Source organism: Sardina pilchardus, chromosome 9 (assembly GCF_963854185.1).
Source record: "Sardina pilchardus chromosome 9, fSarPil1.1, whole genome shotgun sequence".
Taxonomy (NCBI): domain Eukaryota; kingdom Metazoa; phylum Chordata; class Actinopteri; order Clupeiformes; family Clupeidae; genus Sardina; species Sardina pilchardus.
In genome coordinates, this window is record NC_085002.1 from 24,163,538 (window position 1) to 24,184,448 (window position 20,911).

At 42.2% G+C, this 20,911-nt stretch overlaps 3 protein-coding genes across 3 annotated transcripts in view; 2 read left to right on the forward strand and 1 right to left on the reverse strand.

The window, feature by feature from the left end:
- slc5a8l (solute carrier family 5 member 8, like) overlaps positions 1-6,008 on the reverse strand; it is an 11,676-nt gene extending 5,668 nt beyond the window's left edge. Inside the window, exons 1-8 of the mRNA XM_062545062.1 lie at positions 5,393-6,008; positions 4,878-4,943; positions 4,506-4,557; positions 3,876-3,943; positions 2,483-2,637; positions 1,827-1,967; positions 1,503-1,632; positions 1,141-1,229 (exon numbers count right to left, since the gene is read on the reverse strand). Of these exons, the coding sequence (XP_062401046.1) occupies positions 1,141-1,229; positions 1,503-1,632; positions 1,827-1,967; positions 2,483-2,637; positions 3,876-3,943; positions 4,506-4,557; positions 4,878-4,943; positions 5,393-5,743 (1,052 nt within the window). The 5' untranslated portion in view covers positions 5,744-6,008. The remainder of the gene's footprint in view (positions 1-1,140; positions 1,230-1,502; positions 1,633-1,826; positions 1,968-2,482; positions 2,638-3,875; positions 3,944-4,505; positions 4,558-4,877; positions 4,944-5,392) is intronic.
- A 2,672-nt stretch (positions 6,009-8,680) lies between these two features.
- Positions 8,681-10,229, forward strand: LOC134092260 (thyrotropin subunit beta-like). The gene is made up of 2 exons (XM_062545063.1): positions 8,681-8,883; positions 9,940-10,229. The coding sequence occupies exons 1-2, from the start codon at positions 8,710-8,712 to the stop codon at positions 10,222-10,224; spliced, it is 459 nt and encodes a 152-aa protein (XP_062401047.1). The 5' UTR covers positions 8,681-8,709; the 3' UTR covers positions 10,225-10,229.
- Positions 10,230-13,497: 3,268 nt separating this feature from the next.
- LOC134091727 (mitochondrial glutamate carrier 1-like) lies at positions 13,498-20,340 on the forward strand. The gene is made up of 10 exons (XM_062544350.1): positions 13,498-13,636; positions 14,638-14,741; positions 14,891-15,016; positions 15,529-15,584; positions 17,104-17,194; positions 17,317-17,435; positions 17,593-17,782; positions 18,116-18,270; positions 18,494-18,569; positions 18,958-20,340. Exons 2-10 carry the CDS (start codon positions 14,722-14,724, stop codon positions 19,115-19,117), a joined length of 993 nt encoding a protein of 330 aa, XP_062400334.1. The 5' UTR covers positions 13,498-13,636; positions 14,638-14,721; the 3' UTR covers positions 19,118-20,340.
- Positions 20,341-20,911: the final 571 nt, after the last annotated feature.

Consider the following 20,911-nt stretch of genomic DNA (forward strand, 5'->3'; position numbering starts at 1 on the left):
ACACAAAATATCATTTTGTATTTGAAATACTTATTTTACGTACAGTGCATGTACCAACAATACAGCCCATTCCTGGCTGTTGGCGGCATCAACTCAAGCTACTGTAGGTCGTACCGATAGATTTTGTGTTTATGTCAATTTTGATCCAATTTGACCGCTTTGCATCCAAACTTTACCAGCCCATCCAAATGTAGTAGGCTAAAACGGCCCTAGTTGTCATTCATATCCACTTAGGTAGTAAGTCAACAGTGAACCACAGGCAGAGTTTGGTGCGTCTGCAGCGATGCAGGAATATCATGGCCACAGAGCCTACAACATTGGTACAACATTGGCAAGTGCACAGTGACAAGAAGAGAGATCATCACATCACCCGATGAGGGAGGGTTGTCCAGAATGATTGAGCAATGTTGCAGGGCAACCCAACCATATAAGTTATAACCGGTTCCATATGTTTCCAATTGAATGACTAAAGTTCTCAAGAAACTTGAGGTTGGAATGAGATGGAGTGTATTGTAGATGTGCGTGAGAAACCTACAAGTTTCTCGTCTTGCACTGGATCATCTTCCTCAATATTCTGATCACAACAAGTCTGGGCAATTTACACAGCGCCAGTCAGCGGTTCAGTAAAACTGGAAAAGGTGCAGGTTTTGGCAATTCACCTATGCACAAATAATTCCAATTTTGACAATGTTCCACCACTTGGATTTTCATGGACTTTTGGTATATGATATGTTAGGAATGAACTCAATACAACAAAAACAATTTCTGTTGCAATTAGTTTTTGGGTTGTGTGATACATATTGCCTACACTACAAGTATGCTTTTATTTGTATCATCCAATCATGTGTCTGCAGCATAAAGTCTGCCCCTAGTAACACAAGCTTGGACACAAACTTCACGTTGTAATCGTCTCAAATTACAGATTTCTTAACACTAGTGTAATGTTCTACCCTTGTGTGTGCTAAACTCACCATGATGACGGTGCCAAATGTCCCAAAGACATGTTTGTCCCTGTTCACTCATTACCCATTATCATCACCAGCAGCTCTTTTAACGGATTTAACTTGAGAAGATAATTGGAAAATTGAACACACAACCCTCGAAGCTGTTTTCCTCATGTGTATTTTGTTTGACTCTCACCTCAACGTGCCACTGTAGGCTGCTGCCACAAACAAACCGGGGATTCCTGGGAATTCTGCTAATATGTCCATTACCAGGTACGGCAGAAGCTATTTCAACACAAACACACAAGCAGACACAGACAGCGACATCACCATAAACATCCATAAACATTTATATGAATGCACAGGGACCCCCCCCCCCCTGTTCTGTGGTCCCCTATCTCAGACAAAAATTAGGGCGGTAGTTTCCAGACTGCCTTAGCAGCGTCAATGAAGGCAGAATGGGAACACCCAGGCTAGTTATCTATTGCAATGCAAAAGTATTTTATCCGAGCGCATGATTATGGTTATGAGATATGCTAGACAAGGTTGGGGATTTACCTGATCCATATTGCCCACATCACCCCGGGTCAAAGGGTCGCAGTCCTTGTAAATGGAGTACATCGTCAGACCAGACAACATAGCTAAGGACACAGTCACCCAGAGTCCTACCATGTTCACATACAAAGACCTGTCCATATATTAAAAAAAAAAAAAATGTAATGGACACTATAAGAACAGAAGGATATAATTACAAACAGAATTTAGAGTCATAAAAAAGCAATTCTAACAATACAGTTTTAAACCAGCCACATCTTGGATCAGATAAAAGACATTTACTTTATGATCTTGTAATTTCCGTGACCTCTGACCCATGCAACTCACATTTTCGCGTGGGTCATGGTGCGACAAGAGATGTAGCGCTGGACTTGGGATTGGTTGATGGAGTAGATGGATGTCCACATGAGACTCCCGCCCACCACGATGGTCCAGAAGGTGTGTCGCTGCAGAGGGTCTGGATTGAAGCTGCAAACAAACATTCAAGTCCAATGTTAACAGCAATTTATACAATTATTTAAACTCTCAGTGTGTCTGTAGAGTCTAGAAGGGTATAGTGATCCATTTCGCCCACAACCTGATATCCTATAGAGAACCAATCAACCACACCTGAGACTGTGAGTATACTGTGCTCACAGTCTCAGGTGTGGTTGGTGATTGGTTCTCTATGTCATCTCAAGGGCTCCACCATTTTATGTATTTTCCATATGTCCATGCTGTATGTCCTATATCTGGTCAGATTGTGTTGTTGTTGTTGCTGTTATATCAAGAGCATTCCGATGGAGAGCAAGCAAGGTAGCAATTTTCCAGGAGGAGGAGGATAATGAAAGTTATCCAGTATCAAACCACGCAAAGTGAAGGAAAGGAAATGTACAGAGACATGCCAACCCAAGTACTACTACCTAGTAAAGGCCAATACTGTATAAATGGACAATAAAAGGTGCAGGTCAGGGTGGCCTGGGTCAGCATGGTGATGGACTCACTCAAAAGCGTCGAGTCGTCCTCCTTCCTCGGCATCCTTCCAGATCCTCCCCAGGCCTCCCTGCAGCACAGCTCCTCTGGCTATCACCGCCACGAACCCGACCAGCATGATGACCATCTGGAACACGTCCGTCCAGATCACCGCCTTCAGACCCCCCTGCACAGGACACCTCAAGCTAGTCAGAGCTGTTCTACCAAAATGTAAACTGTTGCTGTGTTGTCATTTTGTTGTTTTGTTTTACATGCACAGTTACATATCATGCATGGCCCGGCTATCACCAGTCTAAGCTCAATCTTTTAAGATTTAACTTTTAAGACTGAACATTAGTCTGGGGAATCCTCTCTGTATTTTCTACTGCACAAAAGGCGTGATCAACAGGCATAGTTCAAATGACTCTGTACGCATTTGGAGAGTCCTTCAACCAATCAGACCACAGTGATCTGGATAAGCCAGTTTGTGATTGGTTCCCGCAGATTTGTAATGGAAGAAGGATAGAAAAATGTGGAGGTTTCCAGCCTGAGCTGAGGCGGCAGATCGGGTTGGGTTTACCCCGTCTATGTTATGCATGCAATTTAAGACTTGAGCAAAGAAAACTTGAGATCACTAAATTGAGGCTGAGGCACACAACAGGTCAACTTTGAAAGATACTTTCACTGGAGGATAAAGCATTTCATTGCTCTCAATTGACTTTGTATTGTATGAAGATGCCTCATTGTCATTTCTGTCTACTAACGAAAAACAAAAGCCAAAAGTGAGGTCACAATCTACTTGTACAGTCCACCCACACCCATCTAAACTCAGATTACCAACAAATTATCTGCTGACACTGTTAACTACCATTGAGGGTTAAGGTTAATGTTGGGTGGGATGGGGTTGGATTTGGTTTTGGTGCCAAGCAGATCTCAGTCTCTGTGCGGACTATCCCAGTAGTAAAGTGTTATCAAGTTGCTGTGTACCATGATGCACTTCCAAGAAGAACCTGTAACGTTTTTTTAGATGCAGAACCAAAGAATGAGTCTTTCAGGAGATGTTGATATAGTGCTAAATATGGCATTTGAATTTGGAAGAAAGAAAGTCCGGTTTAATGCCTTTTAACAATCATGAATAATGTATTACCATATCCTCTTGAACGCTGTGCATGCTAAATTCCTAGCTAACATGATGTTATTCATGGCAGTGCACTTGTGTGCTTTCTGATTTATTAAATCTCACAATGTAGGCTACAGTATCAGAAAAAGGACTGCTGAGCTGTTTTAGTTTCTTGGAGAAAAGCACCATCATCTTTGGTATGTTGGCATTGAGATTGACAAGACGTGTACTCAGAGACAAAGACACTTTGAATTACAGATCAGTTTGCAGGGTTTACAATAGCACTTTTCAACCCTGTAACTTACCAAGGTACAGTAGATTATGCAAACCACCCCAGTAGCCACCAGAACACCCCATAGATCCAGCCCCGTGACTGTTAAGAAAAACACCAGAGACCAACAGGTTTACAACATCTCAAAACTACAGTAATTTCCCGCATATAAGCCGCATTGTGTATAAGCCGCATTGTGTATAAGCTACAGGACAGTGTTTTATGTTTTAAGTTAAAAGAAACAAAACCATATTAGCACCATATTTACTGCCCCCCTGTATTAACCTCATAGCTGAAGACATTTGGCAAAATCAATGTATAAGCCACGTCTATTAGTCGGGAAATTACGGTACTCAAACCGAAAAAGGCAAAGAAATCAATACTATTGATGGTCAGTCAGATGACTGCACACTTCACAGAGACCGCAATCTTGTATTTTTTACAACACACCTGTCAGTGAACAATAGAACACTGATTTACATGATTGATTGAGATTTAATGAGTCATTGATTCCGATGTTATCATGGGTGGAGTAGTGTTCATAAGAATAGTGATCCAGATACGTTGTTACAGAAGCTGTCTAGAAAGGTCATCGACTTGTGATACTCTCAAATGCGATAACACTACAACACAAAATGAAATGACAGCTTCTGCCTTTACTCACTTTGATTCAAGGCAAGTGCTGGGGCGTAGATCACCATGCCTGTGTACAGGGCCTAGGGAGACACAAAAACAATTAGATGATTGACTTAACACGCTTGCTTTTTTGTTGTTGTTGTTTTTACTTTTTACAATTTGTCCCCCTACAGTGTTTCAATGTTTCACCGAAATGTGAATTATTAACACTGGAATCAATCAGACTAAATGGAATGGAATGTTTTCTTTCTGAAACAATATAATCTCTTTGAGTGCCTTTCCTTAAACCTTCCTCGGGGCCAGGGTAACTCTGAATAGTCATCATCACGCTTATCTGTCACTTTGCAAACATGAGCATGTGCTTGTGGAGTGCTTTCCAAATGTTTTTGTGAACACTTACTGTTTGAGTGATGTACATACTGGTTCCAATCACCCTTATCACTTTATTGTAGCGCATCTCAAGATACTGCAAAGAAAGTATGAGGTCATTTTCACTCAATAACACGGGAGCAGTTACTTATTAACTGGAAATATACTGTAGTCCAAATGCAAATCATTCTGTCACAATTCCCGAAGGTTTGTTTAACAAATGAAAATCCTCCGACTATACACACATAACATTTAACTGCCCCAAATGGTCACTTTATTTTTATAGACTGACTTTATAGACTGAATTATTTGGATAAGTTGCTTTGTAAAAAAAATCAGCTAAATTCCAATCAACTTTAACTTTAACTTATTTATGAATACCAAAGGTTGAGTGGCAAATCTTTATTAGTACAGTTCATGTCAACTTTCAACTTTTAACTGATAACATGTGCTAATAGCAGTGAAAGAGAGCGCCACTGCAACTTATTTTGGACATTTCACTACATTGCTGGTAGATGGTCATTTCTGCAGTGTTGTCCTGCTTACCTCATAGGTGCTGGTGATCCCCAGTCGATAAAACAGAGGGACGAACACCTCTGCGCTGAAAACGGACATGATGCAGTAGGAGAACATGAACAGCCAAAAGGCCGTGCCGTAGCGGTAGGCCTCGGCCGGCGTGCCAATGACGGTGATGCCCGACATGAAGCTGGCGGTGAGCGACATGGCCACGGGCACGGCGGTCATCTGACGGCCGCCCAGCAGGAACTCTTCGGTGCTGGTGTCCTTGCGGCTGCGGATGGCTTGGAAGAGGCCCACGCCCGCGGCCGCCAGCACAATGCCGATGAACACCACATAGTCCCATACGGAGAAGAGGGCCACGGGGCCACCACCTGTCATTCTGGTGGTCAGTTACTCAGCACAGGCCTTTAGAACTATGAAAGGAGTCTTTTTTTTTATCTCCCTCACAACTTCAAAAGAACTTTTTATATGTTTCAAGTTTACAATCTCACGGTCATACAAGCAAGCTGATAAAATTGTTTCAAGTTGCTTCAAAATGTAAAACTTTACCTTCCAATGAATACACTTCTTCAACTTTGATCAAATTTGGAAATCAATAATATAATAATTGCATTTTTAAATCATGAATAATATGCTTTACAGCATGCAATATTTAGCACAGTAACTCTGGAAAATATATAACTGCATCTACATATAGGGAGAGACACAAATATCAAATCTTTCCTGCAGGTCACTGTCCTCTAGTCATGGTCCTGGAAATGTCTCTGAAGACCTGAGGCTCCTCTGTGTGCAGAAAGCTAATTTTCAACCGATAATGAATATCCAAATAGTGGCAATCCAGTATATCCTATGAGCAGTAGTGTCCTGGAACTCCTTAGTCCTGTAGAACGGGCTTGTAGTTTTGGAAGCTGATCTTTGTGTCTGTCTTAGAAGAGTGCACGAACAGTCTGTGTTCTTGGGTTGACCAGAGAAAAAGCTTTAGTTAATAATCCCTCAAGGACAAACTATACAAATGTTGTTCACCGCCCTTTGAGATAGTAAAAGAAAAGAGTCCTTTATAGCCCGGTTCATAAATTATGGTTCAGCTTGAGTTGCTCAACAGAATCGAAGCAGACTGACAGCTTCTGTTCAAGACATAACCTGGAACTTGATGAAGTCAACTGTTCTTGGCAAGATCATTCAAGCACATATTTATGGGTTGTACATGATTAATCATCACATCTTTGATAAGATAGCAACATGACTATCACCAGCAAGGTTAAACAACATGAGATAACAGGGGAGACATTTCCTAGCAGCAGTGATTTAGTTGTCAAAAGATGCTCTGATGACAGTCTGAAGGAAGTTTAGCGGTCGGATCTTTCTCTGTGGAATGCCTGAAATGCCTGACCACTCTCTGTACTGGTCTAGAGGGACATTTGTGGTTGTCCGCCAATGACGAGGAGTGATGCCAGGTCAGGCACGTTTCTGAAGCTGGTATCACACAGAAGAGTAAATGAGAAACAACCACTGGGGCTACAATCAGTAACAGACTCCATGCCATTCAAAAGGAAATGAACTCCGGTGAAAAAAATCATTAACCAAATTGTGGAGACACTTTGAGAGTTGACACTGACAGTTGTATCATTCAATGTCACTTTTTGAAACACCTCAAGGTCAGTTATCTGTTGACCATATTACACTATTAACTAAGTATTAGTTACTCATGAGTTCATCATGTTTGTGGCCCCTCAACTAAAGTGGTGAATGTGTTTAGAGAAAGAGTTTAAGAAAGTGTGTTTAGAGAGTTTGTACAAATTAAGCCCAACAGTCATAGTAACTAATGCTTAGTTAATCTCCTAATAATTCAGGAAGGCTTACATGCATGAATTCATTATGATTCATGCACAGAAAAAAAATCATCATGATCATGCTTAATAAACCATAGCTCATAACGATGTAGCCACCATACTTAATGCTTTAGTTGATGCGTTGTTCATGCATGAGGTCATGAATGACATATGGTGAACTCATGTAAATTCCTGATGATTCATGAGACATGAAGCCATTAAGTAATGCATAAATAATATGATGTAACATGGACAGAACTTCAGGACATCATTCCTATCCATTCTTTTCGAGATGGAAACTCATTAGCTAATTACTTTGGAATTGTGATTACTTTAAACTGTTGTTAATTCATTATCATATGGGCTGGACATGTATTGTTATCATTGCAAAAGGAACGATGCTGACAAACAAACCGCTGTACATATGCTTATAATTGAGCAAAAATGTAATGCTAAAATGATAATGATATAGTTCATTCATTCATTCATTCATTCAACTTTTATTTATTCTCGGGGATTCATTGAGGGTAGCCCTTATTTTCAATGAAGCCAAGATTACAGAAACAAAGAAGGTACAAGAGATGTTAAAATAAGATAATAATAAGATAATATACATTACATTGTAGAGGAGGAAGGGGGAAAAAATAAAATATATAGTATGGTACTGTGAATGACTGAACGAATTTCGTCTTTGTAAGATTGTTTTCCCAATACTTAGATGTGTTTTTCATTCTTCGATCATTATTTGCTTTCATAATCCAAACAATTTAGCATATTCAGTAAATACTGTTTGCAGTAATGTGGTTTATGACTTCATAGGTCATATTGTAATTTTCTTGATGCTGTATATCGACAGGTGCATTGCAGGTGTGCCTTTCAGAAAGGTAATTTAAACATCATTACAACGTCTATTGCCAGATGCCTGGGCCGCTGCTCTCGGCCTCGTTGCTCATTATGAGGTCACAGTGGTGGGTGTCGGTTACCGTGGCGAGGGAACACGGGTCCCTGTCCTGCGGAGTGTGTCCTAAGCGCAGGGAGATAAGGAATGCCAGGGATAAAGTGGGATTAGAGGGGAGGTATAAAGCACCGGAAGCATCTGACAGAGACAGAATAGTGTAAGCGCCCAGGTGAGTGGGATGCGTGCAAACCTCTTAAAGAAATCCCAGGGTCTTTTACATTAGAGGCTTTTCTCATTATGCTCTGGCTAAACTTTTTGAATGTTTTGATGTTGATCATTTTATTGAAATAAAGTTGGGCTTATAAGTCATATATAAATGTGTAGACATACACTCTGTGCAAGACAAACCCAATCTTTATTTGTAATTTTCTGAATCATTCTCAGCAATATTTTCTTTTTTTCACATATGTTTACAAAAATGGCAATGGAAATTATACGACTCAGTCAGTGTAAACACACCTCTATTTGAAATCATAATAGTATGTGACGGTTTTGTTGAATCTCTCTGTCCTGTTTTCCGCCCCCAGCTGTGTGGTGTGTGTAGGCTGCGGGTGGTGATGGCTGCGTCAGGACCTGCGTCTGCTTTCCTCAGCACTGTGCTGTGCCTGCTGCTCCGTCTGGCCGTGCCCATGTGTGTTCCCACCGAGTACACGCTGTACGTGGAGAAGCACGAGTGCGACTTCTGCGTGGCCATCAACACCACCATCTGCGTGGGCTTCTGTTTCTCCAGGGTAAGAGCCCGCTGCCCGCAGCAGTGCCCGTTAGTCATCCGCTAGTCCTCCGTGAATATACTGACATGTCTATGAAGGTGTTGACGTTCTCTCTCTCTGGATGGTGTCGTAACGAATACATTTCCTGGTGAGGGATTTAATGAAGTCTTATCTTATCTTATATCTAAGGTGGTATATCGATGAATGTTATATTGTCACTATAATTGATTCTAAAACACTTTCACTTTGTCTGATGTGAATGGTGGCATGTCCGAAAGCTGGCATGCTGGAGTCCACTGTTTTAAATAATAGTTACCCAGAGATTGACTGAACATGCCCTCCTGGCATCATGTCAAAGTGCCTTTCACAGACACCAGACGCCAGGGCCAGGGCCTCCATGACTGCTCCCGAGGAGCTTGTTGGTCTTGCAGGGCAATCTTTGTGGTTGGTGTGCGAGGGCCAGTGTGAATTCAACAGATGAATGTGAGGAATTCAGGGGACGGAAGAGTGAGCTGCCCGGTGGAAAAGCACAGAGTGCAAATGCCATCACGGTCTCGGCAAGGCAGCTCACTGGATGCTATGCTGGAGGAGCATTGTTGACACCACACCAAATACTTTAAAGAAGGAATTTGATAGCTACACATTGCTTTACCTGAGAGGTCTCAGATAAGACCATTTCATTTTTCCGTGTCATATTTGGAAACTTCCTTCCTGCTTGCACATCAAAAGCAATGTTATAACCTTAAAACTCTTTATTGAAGTTTTACAAGGCTCAGTTACGCAACTGTACTCTTGAGTTATATGTAATGTTGTGTAAGTTTAGTCATATCTCTACTGTCCTATGCTCAACTTTAATGATGGAACTCTTGTCAATGTGTCGGGTAACTTGTACACCATATTTTAATCATACTAATCAGAGGATGTCATAAAGTGTCAGTATCTCCGCCATACTTATTTTTATGTCTTTGTGTGTGTGTGTGTGTGTGTGTGTGTGTGTGTGTGTGTGTGTGCGTGTATTTGTGTTATACATCCATATGTGTCCATATGAACTCACGTAAAAAAAACGTTCCAAAACAGGACAGCAACGTGAAAGAGCTGGCTGGGCCTCGTTTCCTGCACCAGAGGGGTTGCGCCTACCAGGAAGTGGAGTACCACACGGCCGTGCTGCCCGGCTGTGCCCGCCACGCCGACTCCCTCTTCACCTACCCCGTGGCCCGGAGCTGCCACTGCGGCACCTGCAGCACCTACAGTGACGACTGTGCCCAGCACAAGACTCGCAGTGTGGGCAGCGGACAGTGCTCCAAACCCCTGTGGCACCTCTACCCCTACCCTGACCAGAGCAACTACATCCAGTACGACTGAGGGAGGAGGAGGGAGGGAGTGAGAGACCAGGGAGGGGGGGAGGGGGGGAGGGGGGGTTTGGGGTAGTTTCATGTTGTGTTTGTTTAGTTTCATGTTGAGCTTTAAGTTGATAGCATGACATTTGCTGAACTGTGCGTTCTTGCTTGTGTGGGCTGCTGGAGTGGATTTGTTTCTAAATGAATACGAAACCCTGTGTGCTCGGACATGCACAGAATGCCCTGTCTGGGTCAGTTGTTGTGATATGTGTGGGGGGTGCGCCCTGGTTATTGTGTTTGCTGCTGCCGCCGCTAGCCGCCCCCCTCCTCTCTCTACCGGCATTCACGTGATAACATTGTTTATAGTTCTATTATTAGGAGGGATTAACCCGTAGTAGCCCTGTCAAACGTCACATGTGTGTGTTTCTGAGTCACCCTGCCGTGTGTGCCTATCCGTGCCACAGAATACTGTGAATGTGATGCCAATTAAAGCTGGACGCTGCAAATAGCTCGGTCTAATCTGCATTAATCACATCCTGTGACACTGCGTCACTCAACCACTCCTCACTTCACTTCACACTACACCTTCTGCTGCCTCACACAATAGCATAGATCCGGAGTCGTGGAAAGTTTTCCCAGTTTTGCCCTTCATAATGTAGGAAGCCTGATATTTAGATACGGTTGAGTAGAACATTATATATACACAGATGAACTCATGAAAGAACACCCATAATTGATCATATTCACATAGCAGCATAAAACCACTGACAAACATGAAAGCCAGGAGCAAATCACAATCTAACAGCCTAACAAGACTGCTCAAGCCTGACCGAAGTTTAAGCTGATAAAACTCACTGCCATAAAACCAAAAAGGTAGTGTTTCTGAAAGATAGTGTCAACAGGGTGGTAAACATGAAAGAACACATGTTATTGTCACACTGAAACTCACTTATCCAAGTTCAGATTTCAAAATCTGGGCCATACCATAGAAAAATTAACAAAATTCCCAAAATAGATAGAATTGCTCTTTGGGCAAGATTATTAGGCTTGGCCGACTTGTACTATGGGTTGAAATGTGTGTTTATTAATACCTACTGTACTAACAGCTTATTGTCTGTCAGTGATGAAGTATCAACACTAAGTGTTACAAAGGTCCGCGATATGTTTGGGTAGTATTCCCCATGAACAGTGCACGTGCCCACCACGCCAGGCAGTGAGGGCTCCGGAAAAGACAGCTGGAGTTTATTTATAAGTCACCAGCTCAGATACTAATGTTTGCTAATACTCTGGGAGGTCATGTGGAGGCCCGTATCGGTTGTCGTTGTTTAACTGTTCTCGTAAGCACATGGCTCACTATTGATTTTTCCCCTCTCTCTGTTTGGGTTGGTGTTTGGGTCACATGCTTCAGTCATCCAGTATTCCATGAAAGACCAGACGTGACCGCACGCACCTGAAATCCTGCTTCTGAAATCCCCACAACTTTCCTCTCCCATGTTCACTTCCTATCTCAGGTTCATCTACATAAGGGCTATTTTTCCATCCCATTTTTATCCGATTAAACAGAGCTAACTTATATAAAGCAATAGGGTGTTTGTTATTATATGATGCTTTAACCCATTGCTGTGAGTTTCTGCCATTCCATGGTAATCCATTAACCAAAGTGTATGAGCCTGTTTAGTCTGGGCACGATCAGACTAATCACGTACGAATGGTATGAATTGTCCTGCCAACAAAAGAGGATGGAGCTTTGTTTGGGAAGCCAAAGCCCTGATATCATAATGGATAAAACCATCAACTGCCTGGAATTTGCCAGGAATTTGCCTCTTCAGCATTCCACCCTAGTGCTCCCCTCTGGCCCACTTTGCGCTTGACGTGCTCTCCTCTGCCTCTGTCTCTCATCCTGTGTGTATGATTATTGTATAATCATGTAGGCTATGTTTACAGTAGCACATCCACACTGAATGCAAAGAGCAATCTGAGTGCAGTATTTTGTGTTACTAGCTTGGCAATTGTTGGACTCAGACGAGACAATATGGAGATGGAGGTAGAGTTATCTCCTGTTGCTTATCTCAGCAAGGCCGTGGTAAAAAATTCATTCAATTACCAGAACCATGTAGACTCAACTTTATCACCTCCCTATTTAAAATCAACCTCTACACAGCATTCTTTATAGGCTTCTCAGTGTACCAAATGAAAGCTGGCGCTATGTTTTTCAGATTTTTTCCGACGGACAGTAGCCTATGATGTGAACATAAAAATCCTACTTCTGTATAAAACCTTCTATAAAACCTTGTAAATGTTTTCTCGGTTATAAATGCAAGTTTATGTATAACCACATCATGGCACTGCACATGTCCAATGTCAATGTAACCTACAGTAGCTTAGTGTTTTCATGTAGACAATGTGGTTTAATGGATGAGGTTTTCGTGTCTCAGACAAACTTTCTTTATTGTCTTGTAAAAAGATTGTTATCACCATGCATACGCATACATACACCTTAAGGCTCATCTCTAAACCTGCTAATAATGGTTCGCTCACGCTTCCAAGTGCAGACATTTTAAGGACCACAATAGAAATAATTCATTTATTTTATTTATTCATTTATTTATCTATTTTTATAAAACATCCTAACAGAAACATCAATAGAGAATTTCAATTAATCACTGAATGCATCCAGTAGATTATGTTAATGGTCAGTTCCTAGAAGGCAAAGAGGTTTGGAAAATGGCCAAGACACAGCCTGGCTGGGTGTAGGAGTTAAGTCTTAATCATACACAGAAATAACGATTAGGATGTATGTGGTGCCTTCCTGTGTGTATAAAGATTAGCTACGTAGTGGCCTTGTGCCTATTAGTCTGGGCTATTTTGAGTCTCTCAGGTTTTAATTAGTCATCTGTGAGTAAGTCACCTCATCTTCAGTGTCAATAAAATAGTGTGTTGCCTTTTATAGCAACATCAGGGCTATCCTTGTCGGCTTAACCAGGCCTGACCTGATGTTAGACCTTCTAACCTATTTAGATAAGACAACCTCTAGATCAGTTTCACATATGTGTAAGACTAAATGTATGTCTGGTTTCATCTGATTCATTCATTATAGGCTAATACTGAATTGGGACCAAAAAATTCCACGATCTGACTCTCCTAACTGCTCTTCTCATCCATTGACTAGAGGCCACCCATCATCATGAAAGCGGATACTACAAGAACGCCCACTCTCATCCCTGACGTTAGACCAATCGTAATGAGACGAGTACATTTCTGGGCGATGATTGGACGAACCAAACAAGTGACGATTTACGCCTCCCTCCCTCTTCAGTCTTGATATGAAGAAAGACTCATTTGCATTCAGTTCACTCAGACGCCAGACGGAGATAGAAGAAATACGGCAGAATTTTCTGACAGATAATAAAACTACTCCCAAAGGCTTTACATACTAGGTAAGTGTTATTTTTTAAAATGCCATTAACTATTAAACAAAATATCTAACTTAAATAGCCTATCTAAGACTGGTTTTCTTTAACGTTACCCTAGCGTGAATGGAAACGTTTATTTTTCCCCTTATGAATAAGTTTGCTTGTTCGGATACCACAAACTTTTTGCTTCAGTCCGACTTCCGCTAATTGTAATCTCATCCACTTCTCTAAGAAAACGTTACATTAAATCAATGAATGCATCCACTTTAGTTAATAATCGTAAATTGCCGTAAACGTTACCGTTAGTCTCTGTGCTGGGTGGCATTTCCGGGCCGGCCGGCTTCAAATTAAAATTCAGGAAGGTATTCATTTGAAGGTTTCACAGACGTCAACAAACAGCAACAGTGCACTTCATAACCTTTAAAAACTAAGATTTTACTGTTTAGATGTTAACATTTTGCGAAGATACGGTAGTCACTCAATTGTAGACTGTGGGGGAGGGGCGGTTTCATATCTTCTCTTGCTAGTAGTTTCCAATGGCTTGGCAACCAGAAATCAGCATACATGCACAGTCTGTGTTAAGTTACAAAGGCAGAGTAGTGAGAGTATTTAATTAAACCTTCTAAAGGGAGCTAATATAATGTGTACATTGCAGTCTGCTTCCAGGAAATGATTATTAAGTTACCAGTGCTTGATAGGCATGTCTTGTCTTGACTTGGCATGCTGCACCATGGTAAATACAATATTGTCAGTGCCAAGTGCATCACTAGCTCATGGACTGGACCACAGTGGATCCAATTACAGGCTCTCTTGGCTAGTGTGTGTCAGTATGTCCACGCCCCTGTCTCTACTCCGGAAGTCCTTTTGGCCCATTTGTGGTCTTTGTGGATGGGGGAGGGTAGAGGTCAAGGGGGGTTGCATGTGTGTGGGAAGAGATTAGTGTGTGTGTGTGTGTGTGTGTGCGCGCGCGCGCACACTCTTGGAAGTGTTCAGTCTCTTTAGTCTCTTTTACTTTTCACTTGCAGATTACTTATCGTCGACTACCTACCGCAGCACCAAAGGTTCTTAGTCATCCCCTGTTTGCATTTGCTGCCTTTCTGAAAGTCATCATGTCTCAGCAATCCATCAGGTACTTTACACTCACACTCATCTCTGTAGTCATAACTTTGATTGTTAATCAAGGAACATGAATTCAAAGTCTAAATGTAGACATAGCTTATAATTACATCTGAAATGTTATATTATCTTATTTCTTCTTTTTTTTTCACTTCCTTACAGCCTCCCTGCCAAGCTGATCAATGGTGGCATTGCTGGCATTGTTGGGGTGACCTGTGTGTTCCCCATCGACTTGGCAAAGACCAGGTTACAGAATCAGCGACAGGGCCATCAAGTCTACAAGAACATGTGAGTGATCTTTCCCTTTTGTCTCTTCATATATGGGTTTCAGACAACTGTAGCCTAGCTGTCTTTCAGCTGGACAATAGTGAAATTTGAGCCCAGTGGTGGTTTCAGATACTGCAGCGCGCTCATTAGCTAGACAGAGGCTTTGATCCCTGTTGCCCTTGGTTCTCGCATGCCATCCCTTTAGCATACTAATCCCATTGGAATGTGAGAAGTGGATAGGCTTGTCTCGCTCTCTCTCTCTCTCGCTCTCTCTCTCTCTCTCTCTCTCTGTCTCTCTGTCTCTCTCTCTCTCTCTCTCTCTCTCTCTCTCTCTCTCTCTCTCTCTCTCTCTGTGCACCAGCTGCAGGCCTGCACGTATATCTCTGGCCAGGGTGATTGCATGTGTGTGTCAGAGAAAATTACCCTCATTGCCCTGTTTGCTTTATGTTTGCACATACAACAAGCTTCCCAGTTCCTGGGCTATGCTGATAATTCATTTAAATAAACTAAAGTAGATTTGTTCTTATTTTTAGGATGGACTGCCTATTAAAAACGGTACGATCTGAGGGATACTTTGGAATGTACAGAGGTAAGATTCACACTTGTTAAAAATTAGTTTGTGAAAGGTTTTTTTTATTTTTTATTTAGTGTTGTATTTCGTTGACATCATGACAGAAATGTGAAACAATGAATGATTGAGGGAAGTGACAAGATAAAGGGCCGTATAAGTTATTTTTTTGCATTTTAACGTCCAGTCGATTCATGTCTAAAGCTGTTCTCAGAACTGCTGTAGAGACACTGGTGGTTACCTTAAGTGCAGAAGTATATTCCACCACGTTTTATGGACGTGTCCCTTTCTTCTTAGTTTAATAGAGGAGAGGTGTTTCACCTATACTGTGCATGCTACAGTCTCTACCAAGTAGTAATGCTTCTCATCTCCACCCTAAGATGAGAGACCTGAATCTGTGCATTGATTCTCATTGATCACGTCTTAATGATCATATCAGAACTTGAATGTAAGGTTATGCTAGTTTTACATGATCTTTGCATCAGTGCTCTGAAGTGCATTTACAGTATGTAGTCCTTTGTACTTGCTTAGAGAAATTGATTTGTGCAAACGTGAGGTTGGAGAGAGGGGAGCCAGTTGTATGGGCTCCCGTTCTGTGAGGAATGCTGTTTGTTTGCATCTGTGTTTTTCATATTACAGACGTGGGTCCCCCTGGGAATATTGAAGGCTAGCCGATATGGCGCAGCCACGCTGGAGGCAAATCATATAATGGTTCTTACAACATCGCTTTATTTCAATTAGGCAGCATCTTTTTTTTTTATTGTTATTATTTCTTTATTTATTATTGACATTATTGGGTTTTTATATGTCCATGTTCAGTTTTTTTTTTTTTCACTCGCTATCTCTTTGTTCCTAGTCAGCCGGCTCTTGGCTTCTTTTGTCTCTTGTCATTTCTCTCAGTTACTGTTTGCATCACCTCCTTTCTGACTAAACATCTTGTGCCACTGAGCTCTGCCTAATTGTCTCGTCATCATTTCATTGGCCTTAGCTACTTGTCTGGTCTCATGTCGTCTTTCTTGCATTTTTTTTCTGTAGCTAAATGTTAATTGTAATGGTAGTCTGTGTGCCTTGCTCTGAAGGCTATGGGATCTTGAGATAAACCTGGTCAAGATCAGATCATTCCTTCTTTCTGAGCATTCTTGTCTAGTTGCTCTTGCATCCTCTCTGTTTTCCACTCAGTCTTAATCTTTGTTCTTTATACTCAGTTCTCTCTCTCTCTCTCTCTCTCTCTCTCTCTCTCTCTCTCTCTCTCTCATTTATTTATTTGTAATTGGAGAATTATTGCGTGATGATGTGTATGAGCTGTTATGCAGATTCCCTGCCATCATCATTCCAAAGTATTCACACCACATGTATAGCCTTACTGCAGACATGTTTGGTTTTAAATGTACTTACTCATTAGTTAAGCATGTGGGGATCTCTGGTGTGATGGTGGTGGGGAATGTCTTACTTGTTTAACCGTAACTGAGTGTGAATGTGTGTGTGTGAGAAAGAGAAGTCATTCTGTTTTTGCTAATCCTCCATGTTTTTGTGTTCATAGGTGCCGCAGTCAACCTAACTCTCGTGACCCCTGAGAAGGCTATCAAACTAGCCGCCAACGACTTCTTCCGCCACCACCTTGCCAGAGACGGGTAAGTACTCCTGATGGACACGGCTCAAGTCTGCCAAGAAGAGTCTCCCAGTAGCTCTTCTGGGAATCTCCCTCTGTCTCTCTTTGGCTGTTTCGTAACCATGTCCCTCATTGGCTTTGCAGGAAGGGCTTGACTGTGTATAAGGAGATGTTGGCAGGATGTGGGGCTGGCATGTGCCAAGTGATCATCACTACTCCCATGGAAATGCTGAAGATTCAGCTTCAAGATGCTGGAAGACTAGGTCAGTGAAAATGATGTTGTGATTTTTGATAATGATTTAATTTTGTCCCTTTTTCAAAATGTTAACTTATTCAAACAAGATGAGTGGTGATGTTAACATCTATTTGAAATCATGTGATGTAATGCTATAATAATGTCGCTGTCTGCCCCTCTCACAGCTGCCCAGCAGAGGAAGCCTGGCATCATGTCCCCCACCAAGCTGGCCGCCACCAACACGGTGCTGAGCCGCTCCTACACATCCAGCCCGGCTCCGGGCCGCGCCGTGTCCGCCACGCAGATCGCCCGCGAGCTCCTGCACACGCAGGGCATCCAGGGGCTCTACAAGGGCCTTGGGGCCACTCTCATGAGGTACGAGGAGGCCCACACCATGCTTATCCGACCTCATGCTCTCACCAAAACTGCTGAGTGCGCAGTACAAACAGTAAACTGCATTTCGGCGTCTTTGAACTTGCATTCGTACTCTGCGCAATGTCCGTCAAGTTGAATCTAATCTAATCTATCTAAAAGCAAAATCTAATCCTAAATCTAATCTAAAACCGTAAAAGCCACCATAGAAACGGGCTCTTGTGTGAGTTAATCACCGTATAGTCTGCCTTTAGAAATGGACTGTTGCGAGATGATATCCTTGTTATGTGCTGTCTTAATTGACTCATGGTGTTTTGTGTTGTGTATCTCTTGCAGAGATGTGCCCTTCTCCATGGTGTACTTCCCTCTGTTTGCTCACCTAAACCACATGGGCCAGTCCTCACCCGACGGCCCCAGCCCTTTCTACTGGTCCTTTGTGTCCGGCTGTCTGGCCGGCTCCACTGCTGCTGTAGCCGTCAACCCCTGTGATGGTATGTTCTGCCAAATTTAAAATGGCTGATTTGGTCTATAACAAGTTATATAGCGAACTTTTCATAATATACATATTGCTATGGGAATTTTTTCAGAATTTGGATTCAGCGTCAGTCTACAGTGTTCGGTTTCATTTTTAAGTTAGGATCGAGTGATTTGGACTCCGTAGTGTTTTCAGTGGGACTAATGTGTCTGTCTGTCTCCTGTGTTTGTCCTGTGCAGTGGTGAAGACCAGGCTCCAGTCCCTGAGCCGGGGAGCCAATGAGGAAAGCTACAAGGGCGTTGTGGACTGTGTGAGGTAAGCAGACGCTGATGACCTTCCACGGAAATTTGCGCTCAGGGAGGGTGTTGCTTTGCATAACCAACCAGCTCTTCTTGTTCCTGGAGTAGAGCCAAAAAGCTTTCACTTTTAGCCATGTAGAAAAAAAAGTGAAGATGTACACACCTAGTATGCATTGAATGGTGAATTCTATTGAATGAAAGTGGATGGCTTCTACTATCATTCAAACTAGGTCTTCACTTCTTCTTAAATGATCCGTTGAATGAGAAACCAAGAGTATTAAGCACCGGGTTGGTTTTGCATAACCCGCTCTTCTAGTTCCTGTGTGTGTGTGTGTGTGTGTGTGTGTGTGTGTGTGTGTGTGTGTGTGGTGTTAACCTTATCTCCTCTCTGCTTGCCTCTGCAGTAAGATTATGCAGCGGGAGGGCCCCTCTGCTTTCCTCAAGGGTGCCGGTTGCCGGGCGCTGGTCATCGCACCGCTGTTCGGTATCGCCCAGGTCATGTACTTTGTCGGCGTGGGCGAGTTCATCATGGACCAGACCCCGTTCAGCCTCCTCTCCGCCTAAGGTGGAACAACAGAGACACTTTGCAGACTCCCTGAAGTATTTGATTAAGGAAAACAAGCGGAAAGAGATACTAGTGGCAGCTACACAACCACCAATTTTGAATGAAAAAAGGACAGACTACAAAAAAGAGCTTAGTTGTCAGATTTCTTTTTGAGCCTCACACACACACACGTATGCTGTCGTTGACTTCCTGTTTGTGTGTGCGCGTGCGAGGCTCGCCTGCACTTCCTCTTGTGGCTTCCTGGCTTGTTTGCGAGGCTCCAGTCAACGGTTGCTCTTGTTGGCGGGAAAGCCTCGTTGAGAAGCTGAGGAAGGCTTACTACAAGGGTTTATACTCAATGGTCCACTCTTTCTCCAGAAAGTTCTCCTCTTGGAATTTCCCTCAGTGAGGGAGGGAAATATGGTGTCCTTTTTGGCACTTAGTAAAAAAAAAAAGTCTAAAGACCTTATCAATCATATTGCGTTTTGTATGTGTATATTTTTATTTCAACTAAAATATGTCTATTTAAATTCCCACAATTGCTGATTTCTTACAGTGTTTGGACAAAGTTGTTTTTGACAAATGTCAGGCCTTCTCATGCAACCAAAAAAAACTGTTCTGAAATTCCCTTATTTCAAATTTGACTGCATGACCAGTCATTTTTTAGATAAAATACCATTTCATTAATGGGAACATTTCAACTATATTTTGTATGTTGATACTACAAGGAACAATAAACAAGCCGTTTATATGTACTTGATCACACATTTCCCAATGTGGCGATTGATTGTGGTTATGGGATCACCTAAGGTTGCATTCAAAGACACTACTTGTGTCTCTTACATACTTGATTGGTCACAGTGTTCAGAGTGTGAATGTGTGTGTGGGTGTGTGTGTGTGTGTGTGCAGCAGTTTACTCTTATGACTTGCTTTTTTGTTCTTGAAGCAGTCATTAATGTTACGTTCAGTCCTTTGCATTTTTTGTCTAGTTGTATGTGGCTCCTCTGAAAGCATGTGTCTTGTCTGTGTATGTCTTTGCCTTATGAGAGAATTTGCTTGTCTTGTAATGTGAAAGGTAACTGCAGAGGACGATGGTTCACTAGCTGTCGTTTGGCGGCCCTCGCACTATGTTACACAACAACTAATATAAAATTGTGAAATTTTAAACCAGAATGTTACACTCTCACTCAATCATGTTCTTTTCTATTGTGATAATTTTAATAAACAAACTTTTATCATTGCACTGAAGTCTTGAATTTTTCTGCAAGTAAGTAGACATAATATATATCTATAGTTGGAAAGTTTGCTGCTTTATCAGATTTGATTCTACACAACATTGTACAATATTTGGACCTTTATGAGTTAAGACTTATTGCCACAGGTTTATGCCTATGCCGTATGCATTCACAAACATTTGAGAAGGAATTGGTTTTGAAGAGCTCTGAATTACAGTATGGTGCTGTTCATGTACAGTAGTGCACAAAGCAAGGTCTATAATTACATAGTTAGATGAGTTAGTCGAAGAACTTGACTGGCCCGCTCAGGGCCCTAACCTCAACCGCATGACACACCTTTGAGATGAATGACCATTTGGAGCCATTTGCCCATTTGGGCTACTATACTCCAACATCACTGATCTCACATGCTCTTCTGGATGAATTGGGGGGGGGGGGGGGGGGACTTCTAGCTATCCTATTCTTACACTTTCATACAGGATGTCACAAAAGTCTCCCAGGTGTAATGTGTCCCAACACTGCTGATACTTGACACAGTGTGTATCTTTCAATGAGGGAAATGCCACTATTCTACAATGC